The 24,196-nt window shown below is 48.2% G+C and overlaps 1 protein-coding gene and 1 long non-coding RNA gene across 4 annotated transcripts; one reads left to right on the top strand and one right to left on the bottom strand.

Annotated features, from left to right (window-relative positions):
* Positions 1 to 435: 435 nt before the first annotated feature.
* LOC129655728 (uncharacterized) lies at positions 436 to 3,508 on the bottom strand. The gene is made up of 3 exons (XR_008716098.1): positions 3,187 to 3,508; positions 2,267 to 2,395; positions 436 to 546 (listed from the first exon to the last, which is right to left on the bottom strand). It is a non-coding gene; the product is annotated as an uncharacterized LOC129655728 (long non-coding RNA).
* A 107-nt stretch (positions 3,509 to 3,615) lies between these two features.
* On the top strand, positions 3,616 to 23,623 carry ZSCAN20 (zinc finger and SCAN domain containing 20). 3 transcript variants are annotated; one of them, XM_055586471.1, is made up of 8 exons: positions 3,616 to 3,671; positions 8,635 to 9,151; positions 11,512 to 11,698; positions 12,122 to 12,198; positions 12,475 to 12,559; positions 14,114 to 14,797; positions 17,272 to 17,697; positions 18,249 to 23,623. In XM_055586471.1, exons 2-8 carry the CDS (start codon positions 8,705 to 8,707, stop codon positions 19,505 to 19,507), a joined length of 3,165 nt encoding a protein of 1,054 aa, XP_055442446.1. In that variant the 5' UTR covers positions 3,616 to 3,671; positions 8,635 to 8,704; the 3' UTR covers positions 19,508 to 23,623. The 3 variants fall into 3 exon arrangements, with proteins under 3 accessions (XP_055442446.1, XP_055442445.1, XP_055442447.1); XM_055586470.1 differs by having other exon boundaries at positions 17,269 to 17,697; XM_055586472.1 differs by lacking the exon at positions 17,272 to 17,697.
* Positions 23,624 to 24,196: the final 573 nt, after the last annotated feature.

Below are 24,196 nucleotides of genomic sequence, written 5' to 3'. Positions count from 1 at the left end.
TTTTTTAAAATTTCACTTTATTCTGAAGCTAGACTGCCTGCATTTTAGCCATATGGCTTTAGTAATATTGTATAGTATTAGACCCTCCCTCAAAGGGTTTTGAGAGGCTAAGTGACTTAATATGTATAAAGCACCACTGAGATCAGGATCTAATAATGCATTGTAAATGTTCAATAAAAAGCTTTTCATTTAATTATATACTGATAACATGTGTATCACTTATAAGTAGATAAATACACCTATGTTGGGAGCGTGTGCTCACAAATGTTTTGCTAATAGGAAACATTGCTAATTTCCTAACAGAACACTTGATTGGGCAAGTTAGAGATCAGGCTCTGAGGATAGGGACTAGGTCTAATTCATCTCTGCATCTTTAGAGCCTTGTTATTGCCCCATACACAAAGGGTCTTGATAGATAATTGTGGACAGAAAAAAATGTTGGTGGATGTTGGAGCAGAGAACTGGGATCTAGTTCAGGCTCTGTTGTTTATTTCCATACAACACTGGGCAGGGCACTTGTCCTCTTGGGGCCTTAGCTTTCCTCTCCTGTAAAATGCCAGGCATTAATTAGACAAAGGCTAAGGGATAACCAAGGAACAATTCCAGGCTGGATTTAGGGTGAAGGGCGCCCTCTTGTGTCCTAATGGTGTCGTTCTCTCTTTGCAGCCTCCCCTCCATTCCTCCTCTTCAGGGAGGTGATCCTGAGGAGGATGTCCTTACCTGACCCTTGCAAAGCCACCTTTCCAGCTTCAGAGCCTCGCACTCTGAGTGTCAAATGTCTTCAGCTCTCCTAGCCCCTCACACGGCTTCACTGTCTCTCTCCTCATTCAACTTTTCTTATGCAGTGTGGGGCCGAGAAGAAACCTCTGGAGTCAAACGCCCTGAAGTTCAAATCCCAGCTCATATTAGCTATGTGATCTTGAGCAGATCACATCATCTGTCTAAGCCCTCATTTCCTCCTTTTAAATTGGAATAAAACCCACCTCTCAGGGTTGTGGTGAGGTTTCAACAAGGAGTGCTTGTAGGTTGCTGTTAGATTCACTGAGTAAAATCACATGAATTATTACTATAAATGAGCTAGAACATATTTCACAGAGGAGAAGAGCTTTGAACTGGGTCCTTAAAATTAAAATATAGATTTTTTCCATGATCTTAAAAACAGCTAACATGTGTTGAGCAGGTGCCATATGCCAGGTACTGTTGATTTCCCCTAAGTCTCATACCTATCAGTAAAAATAATAATAGCTAATTATTATCAGGTCTTCCCAGGTGGCACTGATCTCCGCGAGGCAGCAGAGAACAGGGGCAATGAAGCGAGATCTTAATTCCCTGCCCAGGAATTGAACCTGGGTAGCCTGGATGTCACTTTCACGCATTGGAGAAGGAAATGGCAACCCACTCCAGTGTTCTTGCCTGGAGAATCCCAGGGACCCGGGAGCCTGGTGGGCTGCTGTCTATGGGGTCGCACAGAGTCAGACACGACTGAAGCAATTTAGCAGCAGCAGCCTGGATGAAAACTAGGAATCCTAGCCTAGCAAGGCCTAGAGGCTAGAAGCTAATCTTGCCTGGATCTTTGCCCCCAGTGAAAAATGCATTTATCACAGAGGCAGAAACTGTAAATGCAGGTAAAAAGTTTAGTATCAGAGACATAGCAGAACAAGTGGGAGAGCACACAGAGAAACGATTTGTTTAGTTGAGATAGAAGCAAGGCAGAGATGCACACCCAGGGAGTAAGGGTGTGGGTGTTCCCCCTAGTGAGGAGCGCCTTAAAGAGGAGGCTGAGTCATTTATATAAGGCAGTTCTTCCGGGTCTTGTCCTCCTTCAGGCCAGTTATCTGGTTTCTTTCTCTACAGCTGATGCACCCATCAGCCAAGATGGATCTCAAAGTGAAGGCTTTTGGCAGGAGCAAGGCTCACTGTGGCCTGGAATGAGTCCTGGAAAAGTCCTCTGACTTTTGACTCCAAGGATCCTTTCTGCACTTGTGTAGTGTCTCCCTTATCTTTTACTCGGAAGGGTCTTTGCCTCTCTTCCTCCTTGCTATGATTATTCCCTTGAGGTGTTAACAAGCGATGAAGACGGGCTCTTCACCCTGTTTCTGCTGTTACTTCCATTTCCGAGAGCAAATGGGGGGCTGCTTGTAAATTTCTCAACTGGAGCCCGCCTATCTCTTACCTCTGGAAATCCAAAGAGGAGGCTGGCTAATGGTAAATGTCCAACCTGGAGACTGTCTATCTCCTACCTCAGCGCTAACGGTAAAGAACTCACCTGCCAGTGCAGGAGATGTAAGAGATGCGGGTTCAGTCCCTGGTTCAGGAAGATCCCCTGGAGGACAGCATGGCAACCCACTCCAGTATTCTTGCCTGGAGAATTCCATGGACAGAGGAGCCTGGCAGCCTACAGTCCATGGGGTTGCAAAGAGTCAGGTACGACTGAAGTCACTTAGCACGCATGCAGTTATTATTAAACTCCTTTGCCAGATGTGACAAGCTCTTTACATATTTTCCCCATTTATTCCTAGCAGGTAGATGACACTATTGTAATTCCAATTTTATAGGTAAGAAAACGGAGGCATAAAGAGGTTAAGTAATTTGCCCCAGGTTTCACAACTAGTGAAACCAACTACATCCTGCATATGAAAATAAGAAATGTCAGACACAAGCAGTTTGACTTCAGACATCTTGCTTTCCCTGCATTATTTCATCTATCTACACAATACCCTGCAATGTAGGTTCTATCACCTGCATTTTACCTACCAAAAACCTGAAGCCAAAAGAGAGGCAGTCATTCGTTCAAGGCCACATAGCTGTGAAGTCACTGGGCTGGGATTTGGATCCATGTCTGACTACAAAACCCACATTCTCAAACCCATGTTAGATTGCTCTTACTCCAAAGTATTCATAAGGGAGCAAAGCAACTGCATTTATATTAAAATTATTCTGGTGATTATTACTCTGATAACAATTAACTCTCTTCCAGGACGCAGGAAGTGCCAAGCTCCGCACTATTTACATGATAATAGCTAATATTCCCTGTGTATTATTAAGACCCCGGTTCTGAGTTAATCGTTTTACGTGTATTATCCCAGTAAGTCTCACAAAAACCCAGAGACACAGATGCTTTTATTATCTTCACTTCACAGGTGAAGACAGCGAGATTCACAATTGAGCCAAAAATACGCAGCTTACCTGTGAACTGGAAACTGAACCTACCATTGGCCAACTCTCTCCCGCCCTCCAGGTGGGTCAACTCTAGTCACCCTCTCTCTTTATTTCTTATTGTTTTTGCTTTAATATACTCCCAGCCACCGGCTCTAGCTCTGAGCTTCAATAGACTCCGCTCCTTCGGCTTGAATGCCCGCCCCCTAGGCGGTGCCGTTATTCCAGAGCCTTTGGAAAGGACCGGGACCACAACAGACCCCGCCCCGATGCGTAATAATCTCTTCCGATTTGTTCCGGTGCCGGAGGAGGTGCATCTATTGGCTGACGACACCTGCAAGACCGCAAGCGAGGAGGGGGCGGGGCCACACGCTGGCGCTCGCGCGATTCCTTCTGGGAGTTGTAGTCACAGAAGAGCCATTCACGGGGTGGCGCTGTTCGGACTCTGCGTCCCAGCATTCCCTGCGCCAGTCCTGGAGCACTTCCGCCCTGTTGTGAAGTGGGTGTCTCGGTGGGTGAGTCCGGGTGGCTGGGCGGGGGCAGCTGAGACTCAAGGCCGTGGGCTGGAGGAGACTTAGGACGTGGTAGTTATCACAGGGGGTCGGGGAAAGGTGAGACGGGAGAAAGAAGCTTTTATGGGGGGTAGGGGGTGAGGGGCGGTCAGAGGATGAAGCGTCCGGAGATAGAAAGGGTCATAGAGGGGTAGGGGATAAGGAGGGAGGTAGAAGGCCCTGGCAGTGAGGAGATTCTTAGAAAGCTCTGTAGGTGAGGAGTCGGGAGAGGTTCTGAAGGTGGAAGGGTCTAGAGACCTCACAGGGAAGAAGAGAGGGTTCTGGGGCCCTGGCAAGAAGTGAGGGTAAAGGGCCTGAGCTTGAAGCCTGACCTTAAAGATAGTGTTCGAGCCTCTACCTGCTCATCAAAAACAAACATTTGATACCCCCATACACTTTCTCTGATGGTCATGACCTCTGGAACCCAGAGGGTGGGGATGGCTCTTGTGCTCTGCGCTCAACCTGCACCTCTTTCCTTCTGCCTGATGGAAGTGAACGTACCAACATCCTCTTTACCCAGGTGCCCTCTGATTCCCCTTGCATTCTTCCACATCCAGGGGTTTTCAGATCTTTTAATTTCCTTAATGTATCTTGAGTATTTCCTTGTCAGGGATTTTGTTGAAACCTACACTTTGTCACCTTCACAGGTTGGACAGACATGTTGTAGCTGCTGTGATCTGTTGAACCCACAAATCAGATTAGGCTTTCTACTTAAAAACCTTCATTAACTCCCATCACCTATGGAATTAAGTCCAGATAATAGCCTGACATTCAAGACCTTTCATGAACTCCTTTTCCATCCTAGTCTTCGTGCTGGCAAGGTTATCACCATATCCTGGGGAGACTGTTTGATTTTCCACCATTATACATGCTGTTCTCTCTGCTCAGAATACACATTCCCCCCAATCTCTGCTCAGAGACTCAGTCTTTTTTTTTTTTTCTAGAACCAAATCAAGTGTTACTTTCTTCATTTAAGTCACCCCCTCACCCCAGCTCCCACAGACCTCTTCTATTGCATTTACCACATTTGATCATAGTCATCTGTGAGTTTTCTGTTGTTGCTTCCACTGTGCTGTGAGTATCTTCAGGACAGGAACAGTTTCTGCATCACCTCCATTTCCCCACTGCCCAGCCCACAGTAGTAAGTACTTAATGTAAATCAAGTAATCAAGTAAATCAGTAAATGCTTGATGAATGTATAAATAAAGACTGTCCAGGGTAAGCATTGCTGTACCAGGCTTGAAGACTGCTACTTGTAGTGGATTTCTCTGTGCACTTTAGTCTTCTGTCAGGGTTGTCTTTGCTGGCAGCTGAGTCAGTGCCTGTGGGACTTTAAACCAGAGGTGGCAAGTGCACAGAATGCGTGCTCCTTCTCCGCCTCCTGTGTCTGGCAGTCACAACTCACTGGTCACAGTACATGTTCACATGGGGTGCAGAGTCCTTAGCACAGTTGACTGTAGTTGGTGCTTTAAATGAAACCTGTTTGCTGTCCCTGGTTTAAGTCCTTATGTGTAAGCTCGGGCTGCTCTAAGCAGTAGCCTGGACAGTCAGCTGAGTGAGCTTGATAGACTTCGGGAACTCCCAGTTTCTTTCCCTTTGGAGGTCACAGACTAGTCCTGGCCTTTCCCAGGAGACTGGGGCACATCTTCTCTTGCAGCTTGCCATTCACTGGGACGACGCCACTCCCCATGTCTGCGTGCACACTCAGGGAGCTGGGATGTCTCCCTGCTTCCCTGGGTTTATAAAGGGAGCCTGGCTCTGATGACACCTCCTTCATTGCTGAGGGACTCTGTACCCTTTCTGAGTCTTCCTGGCTATTGGAAGAGACCTTTGAGATCATTTAGCTGAAAGGTGGCAGGGTAACAGACCATGCTGAATGAAGCCTACCATTATGCTCTAGTTAATCCTCATAGTGTGGGAAACAGTTCTGAGTTGGTTGCCAACATTTAGGAATCCAGAGTTCTGGCTCCTCTGTGAACACTGGGCCAGTTGTGTTCTGGTGCTCTAAAGTTGGCTGCAGTCCCTACTCCATCCGTGTACTCACTTACATTGCCTGACCCCATGCCATTTACATTTGCAGCTGCTGATTCTAGTCTTCCTGTCCTTTGCACCTTCTTACAAGTTGGGGAACCTGGGGCACCTGATGAGTCTGGCTACTGCAGTTTGGCTAGATGGCTGCCAAGGCCATGTGACCTGCCCAAAGTCATGCAGCTGGTAAAAGGCAGGAATGGAGCTGGTACCCCCGATCTGCTCACTCCTGTCTTCATGTTCTCTCCACTCTCCATACCATCTTCTCAGGGGTTTGGATGACTGGCTAAGCTGTGGAATGGTTAGGAGAAGTGACTGGAGAAAATGAACCTGGGCTTAGATCTCAACTCTGCCACTTGCTGGTTGTGGAGCCTCACATGGATCTTCACAGAAGCTCAGTTCCTTATATGTAAATTGGGGATGTTGTGAAATTATACGTTACAAGGATAATTATATAGTAAAGTCAGCACAGAAGGTGAAAATCATATTTAGCCAAAAATCACAGTCAGCTTGAAAATCCTTTGGCAGGGAGCCAATTCGTAGCCAACATGCTGTCTCTCAGTAAGCTAATATCACAGCCAGGTTTTCTTGGTTGAACGTTGGATGAAAGAGTTAGCTTGTGTTTAGGGACCACACTGTATGAAAGACACTGCTCACTCAGTGGAGAGGGAGGCTTGGGGCAGCTCAGCCACCCTGGGGACCAGCAGTGTCCTGAGTATCATCACCACGTGCTCTGGAATAGACACATAGTGAACGGAACTGGTTGCGTGATTTAAATTACGTCCTTTCATTCTCTTTCTGGTGTTTGTAAATAAAGTGTGTAACTTACAGATCAGTATAAGGCAACTCAACATTAATGGCCCTTCAGCTGCTTGCCTGGAAGATTCATCGAGATCATGAATGTAGAACACTTTGCACCAAGCCTGGCACCCCTTGGGCACTCATAAAATGGATGCCCTTTGAGGTCGCTGACCCCCGTGAGCCCCCGACATTTCTGGTAGTCTCAGGACTGAGGAGGGCCCATGTCAATTTTTCCTCTCCACTCTGCGGGAAGGCTGCTTTGCTAACTGTGTTGACCTCCCTCTGTGGCTAGACTGCTCTTTGTATCTAAGAGAGTAGCAGGAAAATCTTTCAGATTTTGTTGAAAACTAAGCTTTGCAACTTTCAAATCTTCCCAGAAGAAAAACATGTATTATCAGACTCTTTGGGTCTGGTGGGACTGCTAAGTGCCTGTTTTTGTGATGTTTGCTCTGTGCAGGAGCGTGTGCTTTGCTTGCTTGTCAGCTCTCTCTCTCAGTAGATAGTAACCGTGATGAAGGTGGAGGCTGTCATAGTCAGGGCTGGGGCTCCAGCTCTCAATATAGTGCAGGGTTCGTAGTGGGACTCTGCATATGGCTTAGTGAATTAGTCTTCATGTGAGACAGTGATGCAAACGTGTTTGGACTACTGCATGTTTAAGACTGTGGTTAAAAAAGAAATTTAGTGACTACCCTGTCGGTCCAGTGGTTGGGACTTCATATTCCAATGCAGGGATTGCGAGTTCAGGAAGTCAGGGAGCTGAGATCCCACATGCCTCACAGCCAAAAGAAAAACACCAAAAAACCAAAAACATAAAACAGAAACAATATAGTAAAAAATTCAATAAAAGACTATAAAAATGGCCCATATTCAAAAAGCTTAAAAGAAGAGAAATTTCATGAAAGGTTAATTCTTTAGCTCAGTATAAATTATGTACCTTCCATAGCCCATTAGATTTTTGATGTACTTGATTTACCATTTTAATAAAAGGCAAAGCTTCCAGTGGTCCTGCTATTTATCAGACGTAGGTCGGGCACTGTGGATACAGAAATGGGTAAGGTGCAGTAGCGGCCCCAGCTGTACAGTCGGATGGACTGTCAGACGTAAGAACAGGTAACTAGGATAGTGTCAGGTAATACCTGTGTTAGAAGTACTTGCCAAGTGCTTTGGGAACACAGGATGAGGGGAGTTGACTTTTGGAGAGCAGGGCAGGGGGCTGGGCATGACAAGAATGTGTCAAGAAACTCTTAACAGATGAGGGGACTTTGAGCAGGTAGCTGAGGGACAATCAGGAGGCTGCCAGGTGGTCAGGAGTCCTCTTCCTAGCCACTCACTGTCTGTGTGGAAGTGCTGAGAACGCCAAGGAGACCCAGCTTGGTAATGAATGGATGTGGGGGATCTTGGAAAACGATGATAACCACGTTTCTGGCATGGGTACCTTACTGAAAGGTGGTGCCTTTGCTTGATAGAGAGTTCCAGAAGGGAAACAGGTTTGCAGGGGAAAATGATGAATTTAGTTTTTGACTAAATTTGAGTTGGAGGTGCTTATGAGAGTCAGATGGAAATGCCTTGTAGGTGGTTGGACTTTGGGGTCTGGAGACAGGTCCTGGATGGAGTTTTGGGAGTTATCAGTTTAGAAGTGGTGAAAAATGGCAAATGTGTGGGATGACCAAGGGGCAGTGTAGAGTGAGGGATTTTGCAAAGAGAGTACCCAGAGAGGAAAGCTTATGGCCCAGGAAAAAAGACCTTACGGAGGGGGGATGACATTTGGAACCTAGCTGGAGGCGAGGCTGGAGTTGGGACACGTGTGGTGGGAGGAAGGCTGGGCGGGGACCAAGCACGGCAGCCTGGACGCCCAGCTAAGATATTTAGGGTGTCCCGGAGGATTTTGTACTGTGTGGTCTTCCCCTGATGTCGCTGGCTGCTGGTTTCGGGGGCAGACTGTGGGCTAACTTCCTGCTTATGGGAGAGGGCATCTCTTAGTAGCCCCGCCCCATGCAAAGCAGTGGAAGGTTTTGTTGGGGGGGGGGGGGGCGGGGAGTGGGGAAGGTGAGGCTCCTAATCCTCTTGTTCATACTGTCCCCTGTCTTTCTGCCTTCAGAGCAGGGGGGGGCCTTTCCTCTCCCGAGAGCCCCTTGAGGACACACTACAGATGCAGGAAGACGTTGGACATGGAGAGCCCAGCTGAAGGGAGACGTCCAGGAGAGACAATGGCCGTAGCCCTAGAAGCCCGGGCCTCCCCGCAACAAGAGCCTGAAGAACTTGTGATTGTGAAGCTGGAGGAGGACTCCTGGACCCCAGTCTCCCAGCCCAAGAAGGACCGCGATCGCGTCCCTGGCCCCGAGGCTTCCCGCCAGCGCTTCAGGCAGTTCCAGTACAGGGAGGCGGCAGGGCCCCACGAGGCCTTCAGCCAGCTCTGGGCACTCTGCTGTCACTGGCTGAGGCCGGAGATCCGCCTCAAAGAGCAGATCCTGGAGCTGCTGGTGCTGGAGCAGTTCTTGACCATCTTGCCCCGGGAGGCCCAGGCCTGGGTCCAGGCCCGCCACCCCGAGAGTGGCGAGGAGGCAGTGGCCCTTGTGGAGGATTGGCACCGAGAGGCGCGGGCCACGGGGCAGCGGGTAAGGCAAAGAGCCTGCTCTCCAAGGGGCAGGCCGGGAGGCAGTGGGGCTGCTACCAGGGGGATGATGGCCAAAACCACAGTAGTGATGTCATCAGTCATCCGATGTGTATTGAACACTGCGATACCCCGGGCACTGTTCTAAGTGCTTTCCATGTATCCACTCATTTCGTCCTTCAGCAGTTAAATGATGCCAGTACTGTTTATCCTAGTTTTACCCATGAGGAAAATGAAGAAAGGTCATTGGATCAAGGTCACTGGCCTCTAGAGAGGCAGGATTTGAATTCAGGCAGTCTGAGTCTATGCTCAGCGTCTGTAACCATTGCTCTAAGCTGCCTCCCAGCACATAGTCACAGTACATTAATTTGTTTTATGTTTTATACTTAGAATCTTTTTTAAGTATGTGATCTCTTTAGTTTACAGCAGGAATGTAGGTTGACAGAAATAGCATCATTGTCCTCATCTTACGGATTAAACCAAGGCCCCTGAAGACAGGTGGCTCACGAGGCTCAGTCAGTATGAACCAGAGCCTGAACCCAGGTCCTGGGTTCCAAGTTCATTGTTCTTTCTACTATATGGCATATGCTGTACCTGTAAACCACGGGAATTGAAATACCTCTGAGTCATGAGGCTCAAATGATATTAACTGACATTTATTGAGCACTCACTGTGCCTCAGACACTGTTCTAAGCTTTCTGTGCATATTCCTTATCTAATCAACCCAGCTGCCCAGTAAGGTACCCTGTAAGGTAGGTACTGCTGACATGGCCATTTTCAGATAGTTCAACAGACTCAGGTAAGTAACCTCTCCAGATTTATAGAAAGGGTAGAGCTGTGATAAGGGTCGTGAAAGTATTGTGGATTTAACATTGACAGTTTCAATAATTTTCAAGAGACACTGAAAGCCCATGAAAATAATTTATAATTTTGCTGCTGCTGCTGCTGCTGCTAAGTCGCTTCAGTCGTGTCCGACTCTGTGTGACCCCATAGACGGCAGCCCACCAGGCTCCCCCATCCCTGGGGTTCTCCAGGCAAGAACACTGGAGTGGGTTGCCATTTCCTTTATGACAACAAATTTTGAATCCTGCTTTGAAGCTGGTACTTGTAGAACAGGTCCTTCAGGCCACTATGGCCTGAGCCAGCCAACCAAAACCTTCATCTCAATGTAACCTTGCTGCTTCAATTTTGTTTTTGTGAATCTTTCTGTTTTACAGATAGGTTCATTTGCGTCATATTTTGGATTCCACATATAAGTGATATTGTGCGGTATATGTTTTTCCCTTTCTGACTTAACTTCACTTAGTGTGATAATATTTAGATGCATCCATGTTGCTGCAGATGGCATTATTTTGTTCTTTTTTTTATAACCGAGTAGTATTCCATTGCATCTATTAACCATATTTGATGAATTCTTAATTCACCCTTGCCCCAATCAATATCCTCCTGATTTTTTGCCTCCTCATAGGCACTTGAATCTGCTTCTTTCTAAAATTATTGTTGGGTCTAGATCCCTACAGTCTACGGGGTTGCAAAGAGTCGGACAGGACTAAGCGACTTCACGCTTTTCACTTTCTAGTCCCTAGCACTTCTGTGGATTATAAGATTGTAACTATAACAAAGTTATTTTTATCTTGAACACAAAGTTACTGTTTTCTTAAAACATTGACAAGCAGGTGTTTTCTCTCTATGAATGTCACAGAACATTGGTGGGTCTCCTCATTGGGAATAGCTTTTGATGATCACAACCCATCCTAATATATTTTCTCAGAGATAAAATTCCTCTCTGTGAGAGTGGATTTGAGTTTTCAGATTGGCCAAAAGGTTTTTGGAGTGAGTTTTTGGCAAACTCATTAATAAAGTTTGATAAAGGTGAATGTTATCTTGGATTAAAAAAATAAGGTTCAAGGCATTGTATAATAGTTGCTACCTTTTATGTCAAAATGGGGAAAAATAATATATATTTATATGGTTGCTTGTATATAAAGAAACTCTGAAAGGCTGCAGAAGAACAGTGGTTACGTATGGTGAGGAGTTGGGGAAGATACTGGACAGGTGGAATGGAGACAGGTGGAGTTTGGGGTATTTTCACTAATTATATCTCTGTATGTTTTCTGTTTTTGAACCATGTGAGTGTTGAAAGTACCTGTGGAAAAAGTTGAGCAGACAGTCCCACTTTGGTGGTATAAATGTGATTGCTGACTGAAGTCAGTCTGATGACTGTCCTACTTTACACCGTCCTTGGCTTGTTTTTTGTGTTTTAAGAGCCTGTTAACATCTGAACCACAGTGGTAACTGGAAAGAACATGCCCACCCTACCAGTTATTGAACTTATGGTTGGGAATTTTGGCCATCTGTGTGTAGGAACTGGAACTGTGTGCAGAAGATACGAGGTCCTTAAAGACAACGAAGGAATCTCAGGGCTGCCAGCTGCAGCCAGCAGATCACTGGCCCGAGGGACAGTCCCAGAAGCAGTGGGTGAAGAACTCGTGTCCTGACCTTCCCAAGAATCTAGACACCAAGATGGTGCCACAGCCCTTGAAAGAGAGTGGTGAGTACCAAGAGTCAGGGAACATCAGGGAAGAGGGCTTAGGGGTGGGGGTAAGGTAGAATCCCCCAGGAGGGATGTGCAGAATTCAATGCAAGGGATAGAATCGTGTCCGATGGACACCCTGCGAAGTAAGAAGAGGAAACACCCGCTGGTGTTAGCAGGCCTCACTGTCGCTGAGTCCTGTAGCAGGCTCCAGCTGGGCCTGGGGCAGGTTGGTGAGTGTAGGAGTTCAGGGCTGACATCTCTCCTGGGGCAGCTTAGCAGCCAGAAACTCTCAAAGGAAAGTGAAGGCAGGAATCCACATTAGCTGCAGTGGCAGTCTCAGTGTGCTCCAAGCAGGGCTTTAGGAAAGCCGGACCTGAGAGCGAGGTGATTTTTTTGGGAACCAGAACTTGGGTTTCAGAGATGCTTTCTCCTTCTCAGCTGTCCTCACTCCCCGAGTCCCTGCTCTCCCAAAGACGGGGAGCGTCGGAGATTGGGAGGTGACCGCGGAGTCTCAGGTAAGCTACCGTTTGCTCCTCCTTTCCCGTCGTGACTTCCCCTGGGCCCTGACCCCAGCTCCTCTCCTTTCTTTGTGGCCCACCGTTGGGTGCAGGGTGCTAGTTCTCCACCCCTCCTGCCCTGCGTACTGGGCCTCTCCTGGGTCGAGCTGAGGTTGCTGACTGGCCTCACACAGGCTATTGCTGTGTCCATTATCCTTCCTGGGGCCTGGCGGGATTCCCAGGCTGTTTTCAAAGGTCAGTGACATTTGAGGTCCTCTGTTGTATGTTCCACAGGAAGCCCTGGGTCCCGACAGACACGCCGAGAAGGAATTCTGCACGGACCCCCCAGGAGACAACTGTGGGAACGGCTTGTCCCTGGGTAAGGAAATTGTGCTCTCTGGATAAGATATGGTTGGGTTTGGGTACACTCAGTTCCCATGGCGCATTTCCTCACTCCCTAAGACTCGTAGCTCTGAGAAGTCTCTGGAATTTCAGACCCGGCGAGAAGACATGCTCTTTGTGGCCAGCATGGTGGCCGCAGGGCAGGGGTGTGGGGACTGGATTTCTGGGCTGGCAGGCTGGCTGCCAACAGCCTGCCTGCTCAGGGCTCATTATCCTCATATCCTCAGTACTCACCCCCGTCTTGGGGCTGCGCCCAGCCTGCCGGTCCAGAAGAAACCGGACTGAGATGACCCAGAGGGATGGGATGGGGAGGGAGGTGGGAGGAAGGTTCAGGATGGGGATCACATGTACACCTGTGGCAGATTCATGTTTTTTATTTTTTTAAGATAAAAAAAAAAAAAGAAACCCAGTCTTTTCAGCATCAAACAGCGTCCATCTCTCATAGCAGAGTCAAGTGAACTAAGCCCAGGAGACTGATGCGTTTAAATCACAATGCCAAAGAAATATCACAGGGCTCAAACTCCTTGCAGCCCCTATGACCAGCACAGACCCTTTCTCTGTAGGCACATCTTCACGGGAAGTCAAGCCATAATGAACATTTCCTGGTGGAGTATAAGATCAGTGAGAGGGGAGTGAGACACGAGAGCAGAATCAGGTAGAGAGTCGGTGCCAAGTCTGACTCTGGGCAGTGAGGTGAGACACTAGGAGCTGTTGGCTACTTGCTGGGCAGCGTGTCCTTTTTACACATGATGAAAAGCGAGCCCTTTTTTTTTTTTTTTTAACAGTGATTTCTGGGGAAAATAGTCTTCAAAGAACAACCTTTGGGAAATGCTGAACTAGATAATCCTTAAGCCTCTTTTAGCTCTAAACTCTTTCATCTGGTTTTCTTCAAATATTTATTTTAATTAAAGGCTTCCTATTTGTTGGGGTCAGGAGCTCTTGGGACACTTGTCCTTTAAATCTGGCTAAGTGTTTTGACATCCACAGTATGTCCAGAGGAGGGCGTGCTCCAACCGCAGTACAGATTAGCTTGGCAGTACCACCCAGCAGACCTGGGTTTTTTCTTTCTCTCGCCCTCGCCAGCCTTTGTCTTAGCTTTGTATTAAAGCTATTTTGTGTAGGTGCAAAAGGTAGGTGCCAGTGGCATTTGAGACCTCAAGTTTCTGGCTAAGAGAAACTCAAACCAGACACACATGTGCACACACAGCCTTCCTTCCAGCCATGAACTTTTTTCTGATTCGTCTTAATTTAGAGTATGTGCCCATCTGTGGACCAGTAACAGCCCCTCTTTTGTATGATGTATTTTATCACACCAACCAAAAAGCAAATAAACAAAGCAGGCAAGTCAGTATATTTCTGGGGAGGTTACCTCTAGTGAGGTAACCTTTCCTTTCAGTCCTTTTAAGGGATTAGCATGGAAATTTCTCATTAGTTTCTTGGAGTCAAATGATGTGTAAACGACTTTTTAGACAAAATGCTTTGCTCGACAGATCACTTCTACTTAATCATGGATCTTCTTCCTTTTGTATAGGAGTTCCGGTTTCAAAACCAACCATCATTGCCCAGCAAGAGCAGGGACCAGAGTTTTGGGGTCCAAGACTTGTAAATTCTGGAAAAAAGAACTCTGCAGATTTCAGCTTGGATCCTGAGCAAACTAAACCAGCTCAGGCATTGGCCTGGAGGGACTGCAGGGCCTGGGAAGAACGATGCCCGGTGCCCGTGGAGGATGTGAGAGTGTCAGGTGTGCACTGGAGCTACGAGGAGACCAAGACTTTCCTGGCAATTCTGAGCGAGTCTCCTTTTTCTGAAAAGCTCCGCACTTGTCACCAGAACCGCCAGGTGTACCGAGCCATTGCAGAACGGCTGAGGGCACGGGGCTTCCTGCGGACGCTGGAGCAGTGTCGCTACAGGGTCAAAAACCTCCTACGGAATTACCGGAAAGCCAAGAGCAGCCACCCGCCGGGGACCTGCCCCTTCTATGAGGAGCTGGAGGCCCTGGTCAGGGCTCGGACAGCCATCAGAGCCTCGGACGGCCCAGGAGAGACGGTGGCTCTCCCCCGGCTAGGGGACAGTGACATGGAGGTGGATGAGCAGGAAGAAGGGGGCTGGGAGCCAGAGGAAACGGCAGACGACTCTAATGGCGATGACCTGGCCACCGAGTCCACCCAGGGGCCTGGGGTCCCAGGGGGCCCAGCGCTGCTCCAGAGTCGTATTGGTAAGAACTTTGGGGCTTAGTTGGATTCAGATTCCAAACCTCCTACCAACCAAACCTCTGCTGTAGTTGAGGACACAGACTGCCAGTCTGGATCCATGCTGCTGCAGCAAGGTCAGCCTCAAGCTCTGATGCTCTCTCCTGCGGTCAGTTCTCCTTGTCTGAGTTTCCTTAGAGAAGCAAACACTTAAAAACTTTTTTTTTTTTAATTTTTAATACAGCTTTTCAAGGTTACTTTGCATTTACAGTTATTGAAAAATTATTGGCTCTATTACCCATGTTGTACGACACCTAAGAGTTTGAGCCTGTCTTACACCCAATAGTTTGTGCCTCCTACTTCTTACCCCTATATTCCCCCTTCCCACTCTCCACTGGGTAACTACCAGTTTGTTCTCTATATCTGTGAGTTTGCACTTTTGTTATGTTCACTGGTCTATTGTATTTTTTAGATTCCACATGTAAGTGAGATTATACAATATTTATCTTTCTCTGTCTGACTTATTTCACCTATCATAATGTCCTCCAAGTCCATCCATGTTGCTGCAGATGGCAAAGTTTTGTTCTTTTTTATGGCTGAATAGTATTCTATTATATATAAATATATATATGTATATACACACACACCACATCTTCTTTATCCGTTCATCTGTTGATGAACACTTAGGTCATGTCCATGCCTTCACAATTGCAAATAGTGTTGTTATGGACATTGGGGTGCATGTATCTTTGCAAATTAGTGTTTCTGGTTTTTTTGTAAACATACCCAGCAGTGGGATTGCTGAGTCACTTGGTAGCTCTATTTTTAGTTCTTTGAGACACCTTCATACTGTTTTCCACAGTAGCTGCATCAGTTTACATTCCCACTAATAAGGTACAAGGAGTCTCTTTTTTCACATCCTCACCAACATTTGTTATTTGTAGACTTTTTGATACCAGCCATTCTGATAGTTTTGAGGTGATATCTCTTATTGCTTTGATTTGTATTTCCCTGATGATGAGCAATATTTGAGTGTCTTTTCATGTGTTGGTCATCTGCATTTCTTCTTTAGAAAAATGTCTATTCAGTTCTTCTCTTTTTTTCTTACTTATTATTTCTGGCTGCGCTGGGTCCTCCTTGCTGTGCCCAGGCTTTCTCTAGTTGTGGCGGATGGGTCTATTCTAGTTGCGTTGCTCGGGCTTCTCGCTGCAATGGCTTCCCTTGTCTCAGAGCACAGGCTCTAGGTGTGTGGGCTTTAGTAGTTGCAGATGCGGGCTCAGTAGTTTTCTACTCTATTTTAACCTGAGTTATTTGCTTTTATTGATGTATGAGGTGTTCATATATGTTGGATAGTAATCCCTTATTGGTCATATCGTTTGCAGATACTTTTTCCCATTCAGTAGGTTGTCTTCATTTTGTCGATGGTTTCCTTCACTGTGCAAAAAAGAAGCAAACACTTAAAACCTTACGGGACCTTAAAGAGCTAATTCAGTGTTTCTCAGAGGGTATTAATGGTAGTATGGGGATGATCATAAGTGTTAACATGAGCGAACTTTTTATGTGTATGAGCACATCAGCCTGTGATTTCGCAAGTAGTAAATTTAGGTAAAGAAAGATATTGAGTGAAGTATTTCATTGGTGTAGCAGAAATCATGACAGTGTGTACTTGAACAGCGTATGCTGAGGAAACACCCAGTCACTGCAAAAGTGGAAACCCAGAAGGCCAGGCTATGAAGTGTCATCTCTAAAGACACACAAGAACCAGAGCTCAGGGCTCCCACCTCCACTCCTAGGTGGGTTTCCCTCCACCATGTTGCTTCCCTGGCTGCATCCTTTACCTGCAGAGGCACTGAAAATAGATCACCTCCTTTTCCTTCTTTCACAAAAGAGGAAGGGGCATCCTCAGTTGGATTCTCTTACAATGTTATCTGAAGGGATTCTCAGTTTGTTAAAAAGGACATTTATAAAGCAAGTAGAGGACGTGTATTGAATGGATGTGGAGATACAGAGAGTCTCCTGTATCTTGGTTAGAGGCCTTTCCTTGATACAGTCAGCTGAAGCCAGGGGACTGGTCACCTGGTATAATACAGCTCCTTAAGTCCTCCCCTTTAGCCAAGACTCTTAAATATTTATTATTTATTTATTTTTTACTTCTGGCCGTGCCCCACGGCATGTGGGATCTTAGTTCCCTGACCAGGGATTGAACCTGCACCCCCTGCATTGGAAGTGTAGAGTCTTAACCACTGGACTGCCAGGGAAGTCCCAAGACACTGAAGTATTAATAGACTCTCTTAGAAGGAGGTGGGGGTGGGAAGCCCTGGCATAGCCTTTCGAGAAACAAGGGTATACTGTTGGCTGGTGCCCTAGGCCCTAGGCACCTGGGTCATCTCCAAAGTGCCTGTGTTCTAGGTGTTTAGCAGAGCAGGTGACCCTGATCCCTGATGACCTAGGCAAATCTCATCGAGTCTCTCAATTCTGAACTCTTCACTCCTGACAGCAGGTGTGCACTGGGGCTACGAGGAGACCAAGGCCTTCCTGACCATTCTCAGTGAGTCCCCGTTCTCTGAGAAGCTGCGCACCTGTCACCAGAACAGCCAGGTGTACCGGGCCATTGCAGAGCGGCTGTGTGCACAGGGCTTCCTGAGGACCCTGGAGCAGTGTCGCTACAGATTCAAAAACCTCCTTCGAAGCTACCGAAAAGCCAAGAGCAGCCACCCACCTGGGACCTGCCCCTTCTATGAGGAGCTGGACTCGCTGATGAGGGCTAGGACTGCGGTTAGAGACATGGGGACCGGCAGGGAGGCAGCAGGTCTCCCTACTTCTGATCAGAGCAGTACCCAGGTTGTCAGCCAGGAGGCTTGGGATGAGATGGCAGGTGAAGATGTCATCAGACCTCCAACCCCAAGTCCTAAAACCTCAGACACTGGTAAGTTTTTAGTAATTAGATTGTCCACAAAATCTGCAAGTGTGCAGAGAGCGTGGGAGCCAGGCTCATTATCTTTTCTTTGAACTGAAAAAGAATGGAATTGAATAAGAAAAGGATTTGTGTTTTCCTGAGATTATCCAGTCTCTGGCTTAACGTAATTCCCCGGATGAAAAAAGCAGTTGGTCTAGAGTTTTACTTGGATCCATCTGGGCAGTTATAGAGTTCTTTCAATCTGGTGTGACACAGGCCAGACTGAATATACCAGGAGCAGGAGGTGTTCCTTGTTCAGCAGTGGAATAGGGTGGTTGGCTAAGGAGACTTGACAGCTGGCTGCTTGGGTTGGGCTCAGTGGTTCCCTTGGTGGAGTTAAGCACGTCTCAGACTCTGTTCCTAAGCTTAACAAGTAAGAAATGCATGTGTACACCAAAACATTTATAAGATGTGAGATGTAAGACACAAGTACAAATTCAGGTTAGCCAAATTCACAAGGTGCAAGATCCAGATGTATAAATAGGCACTAACTAATGATCGCATTTCTATCCGTTCTCCAGGTTTTGAGATGAGGTGTGAGGATGAAGACCAGATTTCAGAGCAGGACCTTTTTTGCAATTTGCCCAGAGCCTTATCAAAATGCACTGCTGGGGATGATTGCTACCCTCACGATTGGGGGGAAGACAGTGAAAATGAAAATGAAGGTAAAGGACAGTGGGGAGATCCATCCCAGGAGCAGTGGGAAGAGTGTTCTTCTGAAGAGGACTTGGAAAAGCTCATCGACCACCAAGGCCTGTACCTCGCAGAGAAGCCCTACAAGTGTGACATGTGCGTGAAAACCTTCAGCCGGAATTCACAGTTAACCACCCACCAGCGGATACACACAGGTGTGAAGCCCTACAAATGCCTCGCGTGCGGGAAAAGCTTTAGTGACCGCTCCAACTTCAATACCCATCAGAGAATCCACACTGGAGAGAAGCCCTACGAATGCCTTGAATGTGGGAAAAGCTTCAGCGACCTCTCCAATCTTATCACCCACCAGAGAACGCACATGAAAGTAAAGCCCTATAAATGTGAAGAATGTTGGGAAAGGTTTATCCAGAGTTCAGACCTCCTGAAACATCAGGGAATCCACTTGGGAGGAAATTCTGACCACTGTCGTGAGCCTGGGGAAAACTCTGACCAGAGCCCATCTTTCAGTGCTCACTGCAGGAACTCCACCGAGGGGACAAATCCTGAACAACCTCACAGTGCCAGTAAGAATGCGAATTCTCCTGGACCACAAAGCACCCATGCAGGGGAAAAACTGTATCAGTGTTCTGAATGTGGAAGAAGCTTCTCTAAAAGTTCTGCCCTCATCAGTCACCAAAGAATCCATACGGGAGAGAAACCATATGAGTGTGCTGAGTGTGGGAAAAGCTTCAGTAAGAGCTCCACGCTGGCCAACCACCAGCGGACCCACACTGGGGAGAAGCCGTACGAGTGCATGGACTGTGGGAAATGCTTTGGGGAGCGTTCCAAGCTCATCACACACCAGAGGGTGCACACGGGAGAGAAGCCCTACAAATGCCTTGAGTGTGGAAAGTTCTTCCGTGACCGTTCCAACCTCATTACCCACCAGAGGATCCACACGGGAGAAAAGCCTTATAAGTGCAGAGAGTGTGGGAAATGCTTCAACCAGAGCTCCAGTCTCATTATTCACCAGCGAATCCACACCGGGGAGAAACCCTACAAGTGTACCGAGTGTGGCAAAGATTTCAACAACAGCTCCCACTTCAGTGCCCACCGGAGAACCCATGCAGGAGGGAAGGCCTCATAGGAAACACTGCCCCCAACAGCAAAATAGAGAGAAAGCTATATCGAAATCTTCCAAGATCCTAAGATGTATGTAGAAAGAAACTGTCCAAATTTTTAAGCTTGGTGTGTACCCAGGGAGGTTATTCATGGTACCATCGAGGTAATTTGGAAGTGAATTACAAACACTTAGGATCCAGATTTGAAGGCACTTTCTTTTAAGTATAATGTGTTTTTCTCCTGCAGGAAAAAACCCCACATAATCCTCAGGCTGTCCTTATATTTGCTGTCATGTGAGAGCTTTATCAGTCTTGGAGTCAGACTGGTAACTAAGGAGATTAGAGGTAAATTGTTGGCCCTGAGCAGTGATTTGAGACCTTCCCGTGCCTTCACACCGTTCCCGGGTACACATGCCTCATCCGTGTACATTGGAAAATTCTCACCCATGGCAGTTTTCCACTGGGGCATAACAACCTGGGAGAATTTTGAGACCCTCCAGTGAGAGGGGACAGAATTGAGAATCAGTGACCTAGAGCAGAGGGTGAGCTTATCAAAGGGTAGGAACAACTGTGACATCATTAGTAGGTCATTATTAATAGTAGCAAAAAAGTAGCCAGTGTTCCCTGAGCTTTTCAGTAGGCTCTGAGCTAAGCACTTTATATACATCTTCTCATCTACTCACAGCAGCCCCAGGAGGTACTAATATTTCTCTCATTTCCCGGAAGAGAAGAGTGACTTGCTTGGGTCACACATCTGAAAATGGCAGAGACAGGATTCGGTCACATCTGCCTCTGGGGCCTGAGGTGCTCTCACTGCTACACTGAGTCCCCTTTCCCATCGGGGCAGGTAACTCAGGTGCCAAAGCACTTTGTAGACCACGTTTTCAGTTAAAATTCCCTACGAATTCAATTTTTAACAAATCTGGACATAGAGAATCCTAAGCGATGGAAGGACTGGGGATGTTGAGAACCGGCAGTGTGCTTTGAGCAAGGCTGAGCTCTTACTGAAGCACTTGATAAGACTGTCCATCTTCACAATAATATGGGTGAGAGAGAGAGGTGAGTTGAGATTGGGAAAAGTAATGTAGTCAAATGAATGTCTCTTCCCCTGGGATACTATCTGGGCTAAGGAAATGGGGTTTTTAAGAACTTCCCTTTTTCTCAGGAGATCAGCCCTGCTTCCTGTTAGACTCGGCTCGATTGAAGGTTAAACCATAAGAAACCCGGGCTTCCTGGCCAGTGCTTTCTCACCCCTGTGTGTTTGCCCCCTGGCCCCCTCCCTCTTGGCATGGAAGAAGCTTTGTGCCAAGGCTGAGGCAGAGGAGAGGAAAAGGAGTCAGTGGGTGTGGAGCGCCGTGGAGGGGACTTTGAAAACTGATCTTGATTCCAGGCTCGTGGTGCACTTTCACTCTGAGCCACCTCAGATTGATTGATTCCAGGCCTGTGTGGCGCTTTCTAAATGTTGCCCTTAAAAGAGCTGCCTCCCACAGCAGCAGGCTCTGTCAGAAAGCTTCACACAGGATGGTTTCCAGTTCTCAGCACTTTGACCTCCAGGCTTTCTCCTTAGGAGAGTTTTAAAATGTTAGCCAAGGACTATGGTTTGCAAGGAGGTTCCTTCTCCTAACACCCACCTATTGATACTTTGCTGCCATGCATACTCTGGCTGTTCATGAACCTGGGAAATGCTATTAAATTAGATAGATGTGAGGGACCCTTGGAGAATGGAATTCTGTTCACATGTGAGGCAGTTGGGGAGATGCCAATCATTCCTTAGCCCCTTTCTCAGTTTCCCAAGAACCAGCTCACCTCAGTCACTACCTGTCCTCTTCTTCCTGGCTTACCTTTCCTGCCTCACCTTACCTCTGAGGAGCAGGGCCCATGTGTGAGCCCTGGCTTTGAACCAGCAGATGTCAGTAACTGCGACAATAAGAGGATGGGTAAGGTGCCCCCTGAGCCAAGAGAAAGGATCCTGGAGGAGGGGCAGGGACGTCCAGGGAGAGGCCTGGTGGCGTGAACTAGCATGGCTTCAGGTGGGGTGGGACCATAGCTTCTTAGCTATTATTGAGGCTTCAAATGGGAGGTGGGAAGTGGTAGGAGCTCCCATTGGAGGGATGCAGGGGGGCAGGGTCACCGAGGACTTGGTGGCTGCGTGGAGCTGGGACACCAGGCTGAGGGGTGCCTGGTCAGATGTGCATTGTTGAAACCTAATAGCTGGATGGAGCCTGGACGTGTTGCAGACTGTTGGAACACTATCTCGATGTTCCAGTTAGAAGTGAGGCGCTGAGCTAGAGCAGTGGTGACGTTGAAGAGGAGGGGGTTGGATTTGAGAGGTTCCACAGGCAGAGTTGAGGGCAGCCGTGGAAAGCTAGAATGCCTGGGTGGCTGTGGAGCCTGCCGTTGTTCAGGATGGAGCACAGGAGGAGGTGCAGACAGGGCAGGAGGGCAGAAGAGCAGAAGGTTAATTCGGGACATTTTGAACTTGTACCTAAGGGACACCCAAGAGGCAATACACAGCAGGTCTGAAGCTGGGGGGAGGTGTGTGTGTGGGAGGTTACATTCCTGTTCAAGTCAGAGAAATGCTGGGTACAGACAGAACTTCAGGAGCACTGTGTGTGGAGGAAGATGCTCCTCAAAGGAGGTCTAGACCACTCCCCAGCCCCACCACCTTGCAAGCTCCAATCACCTTGCAAACGCTGCCTCAGTTGCTCCTGATACCTGAATCAATGTGGTTCTGAATTTTCTGGAACCTTCCTGTGGAAGCCCGGCTGAGCTCTGTAGAAGTGAGATGTAGCCCTCTCCCCTTCAAGTGTCACCCGCCCCCCTGTTCTTGGAAGCATACTGGTGTCTCACGTTCTCAGGACAGTTTTGATGTTTGTGACCTGTGGCTCGTCTCTCTGAACTGGAGCCATGAAACGGGAGGGCAGTGTGGGCCGGGAGAGAATGTGGCCCAGGGAGACCGCCTCTCCTTGTCCCTGACTCTGCCTCTGGAAGAAGTTCTCATTCGGGTGGCTCCCATGTTTGGGGCCCGCCCCATGCCTCTTCCAGGGTGCCTGGCAACCTCCAGCAGGTCTTGGCTGCTCATAGAAGCCCACAGCTGGTTTGATACACGCTGAGCCTTGTTACCTCAAATCTGCTCTTGGGGAAGTGGATTCACTCTGAGGAATGGGCAGTTTCTCAGCCTGTATGACCACAGGTCAGACCCTGGTCATGGGAAGTGGAAGCGGTGACTGCCTCCCTGGGGCCGTGTCTCCTGTGAGCTGCATCTCCAAACTTGATCTCCATACCCTCCACCCCAGGAAGGGCGTTGGCTCCTCAGAGGTGACCGAAAGGCACCACTTAGAAGTTCATTCCACAGACTCAGCAGACAGCTTTCTTACAGCCTGGAGTGTAAGGTGACTGGGGTCCTCCTGTGCTGGAAAATGTAGCAGCAGGGACCCCTGGGTTCTCCCTGCCTGGTCCTGTTCTGGGGCCCACAGTGCAGATGGCTCTCCACTTCAGCCTGCAGAGAAGACTTTCTTTTTAGTCACTCTGTGGAGAAGAGTAATGCCTTTTGGGACCACGGGGTTTTGAAGTATGAATGTGGTGATATCTGGAAGGGGTATGGGTGGCAGATGGTCTCAAGCCGCCCAGGCTGCCTTGGATCTCTGTAACCCAGCCTTGGGGCCCAGGCCTGCGTCTCCATTCACTCTGTTCCACCTGCATGTTGACACTGAGGCCCATGTCCACCCACTGCTGCCTTTCCTGGCCTCTTGGTCCACCGCTCAGCATGGGCGATCACGCGCACATGCGGGCTCGCAGTAAGCTGCCTCTGCCCACCGCCAGCGCGGTGTGCACACCCAGAGGCACGCTGTCCCTTTTAAGGGCGTTTTCCAGTTGGGCTGTGTCTGCCCAGCGGCCTGGAAGTCTTTCTCTGAACAGGCCCAGAATGGATCGAGTGGAACATCCTCCGACCTCCGTTTTGAGCCCATCCTCCCCTCTGGACGTGCCTTCGCCTCCCGCTCTTAGCAGCAGGTGCCCATTTTACGCCCTTGCTGCCGTCTGTCACAAGTGGTTAGCGCCACCCGTAGTGGGAGGTTAGGTAGGCTTTGCAGGTTCGGTTCGGTTCGGGTTGGGCCTTGAGGTCTTCTGCCCATGGCTGCTTCTCTGCACACTCCCGACATCAGTATTAACTCCAGCTTACCTTTAGCACCATTTCCTCTCCCTCTGGTTTCAGGCAGGTCTGGAATTGCCTCCAAATGTGGTTTTCAGACGGTCAGGTTTCTCATCTCACCGGGACTCCCCCCCAGCCCACCCTGAGTCTGGACGAAGGCCTCAGTGCCCCCTGGGGCCTCGCTCCCCTGATCCCAGTTAGGAACCCTAGTGACCCCTGCCTGTGCCGCCGGTGGCGGGGGAGAGGGCGGAGAGCGTGCGAGCCCCTGTTCTCAGCTGAGCTTAGGCTCCCACTTGTCAGGGTGAGAACCATTTTGTTCTAGGAGCCCTTTGATTAAGTCAAGGGCAGAATCCAGTTACACCATTTTATGTAAATTCACTGGAATAGCGATCCACCCAGATGCCGATTTTCTCATCGAGCCATGGCTAGTGGTCCTTTTTGCACGTGAAGATGATTCTGATCCTGTCTGCCATTACCTTGAACTTTTTCTAAAGTCATGTTTATTTTGCACATTTTCATTGTAGGAAAATACTTCATAATCTGACCATCCAGAGGGTAAGGGCCA

This window comes from Bubalus kerabau, chromosome 6, assembly GCF_029407905.1.
Source record: "Bubalus kerabau isolate K-KA32 ecotype Philippines breed swamp buffalo chromosome 6, PCC_UOA_SB_1v2, whole genome shotgun sequence".
In the NCBI taxonomy this organism is placed as follows: Eukaryota; Metazoa; Chordata; class Mammalia; order Artiodactyla; family Bovidae; genus Bubalus; species Bubalus kerabau.
This window is presented reverse-complemented; position numbering and strand designations above follow the sequence as displayed.

Excerpts from the sequence above, each read along its gene's own strand:
- ZSCAN20 (XM_055586470.1), top strand. The coding sequence starts at position 8,705 with ATGGAGAGCCCAGCTGAAGGGAGACGTCCAGGAGAGACAATGGCCGTA. Across the intron at positions 12,199-12,474 it reads AGGTGACCGCGGAGTCTCAG|GAAGCCCTGGGTCCCGACAG; the intron begins GTAAGCTACCGT and ends TATGTTCCACAG. Across the intron at positions 12,560-14,113 it reads TGGGAACGGCTTGTCCCTGG|GAGTTCCGGTTTCAAAACCA; the intron begins GTAAGGAAATTG and ends CCTTTTGTATAG.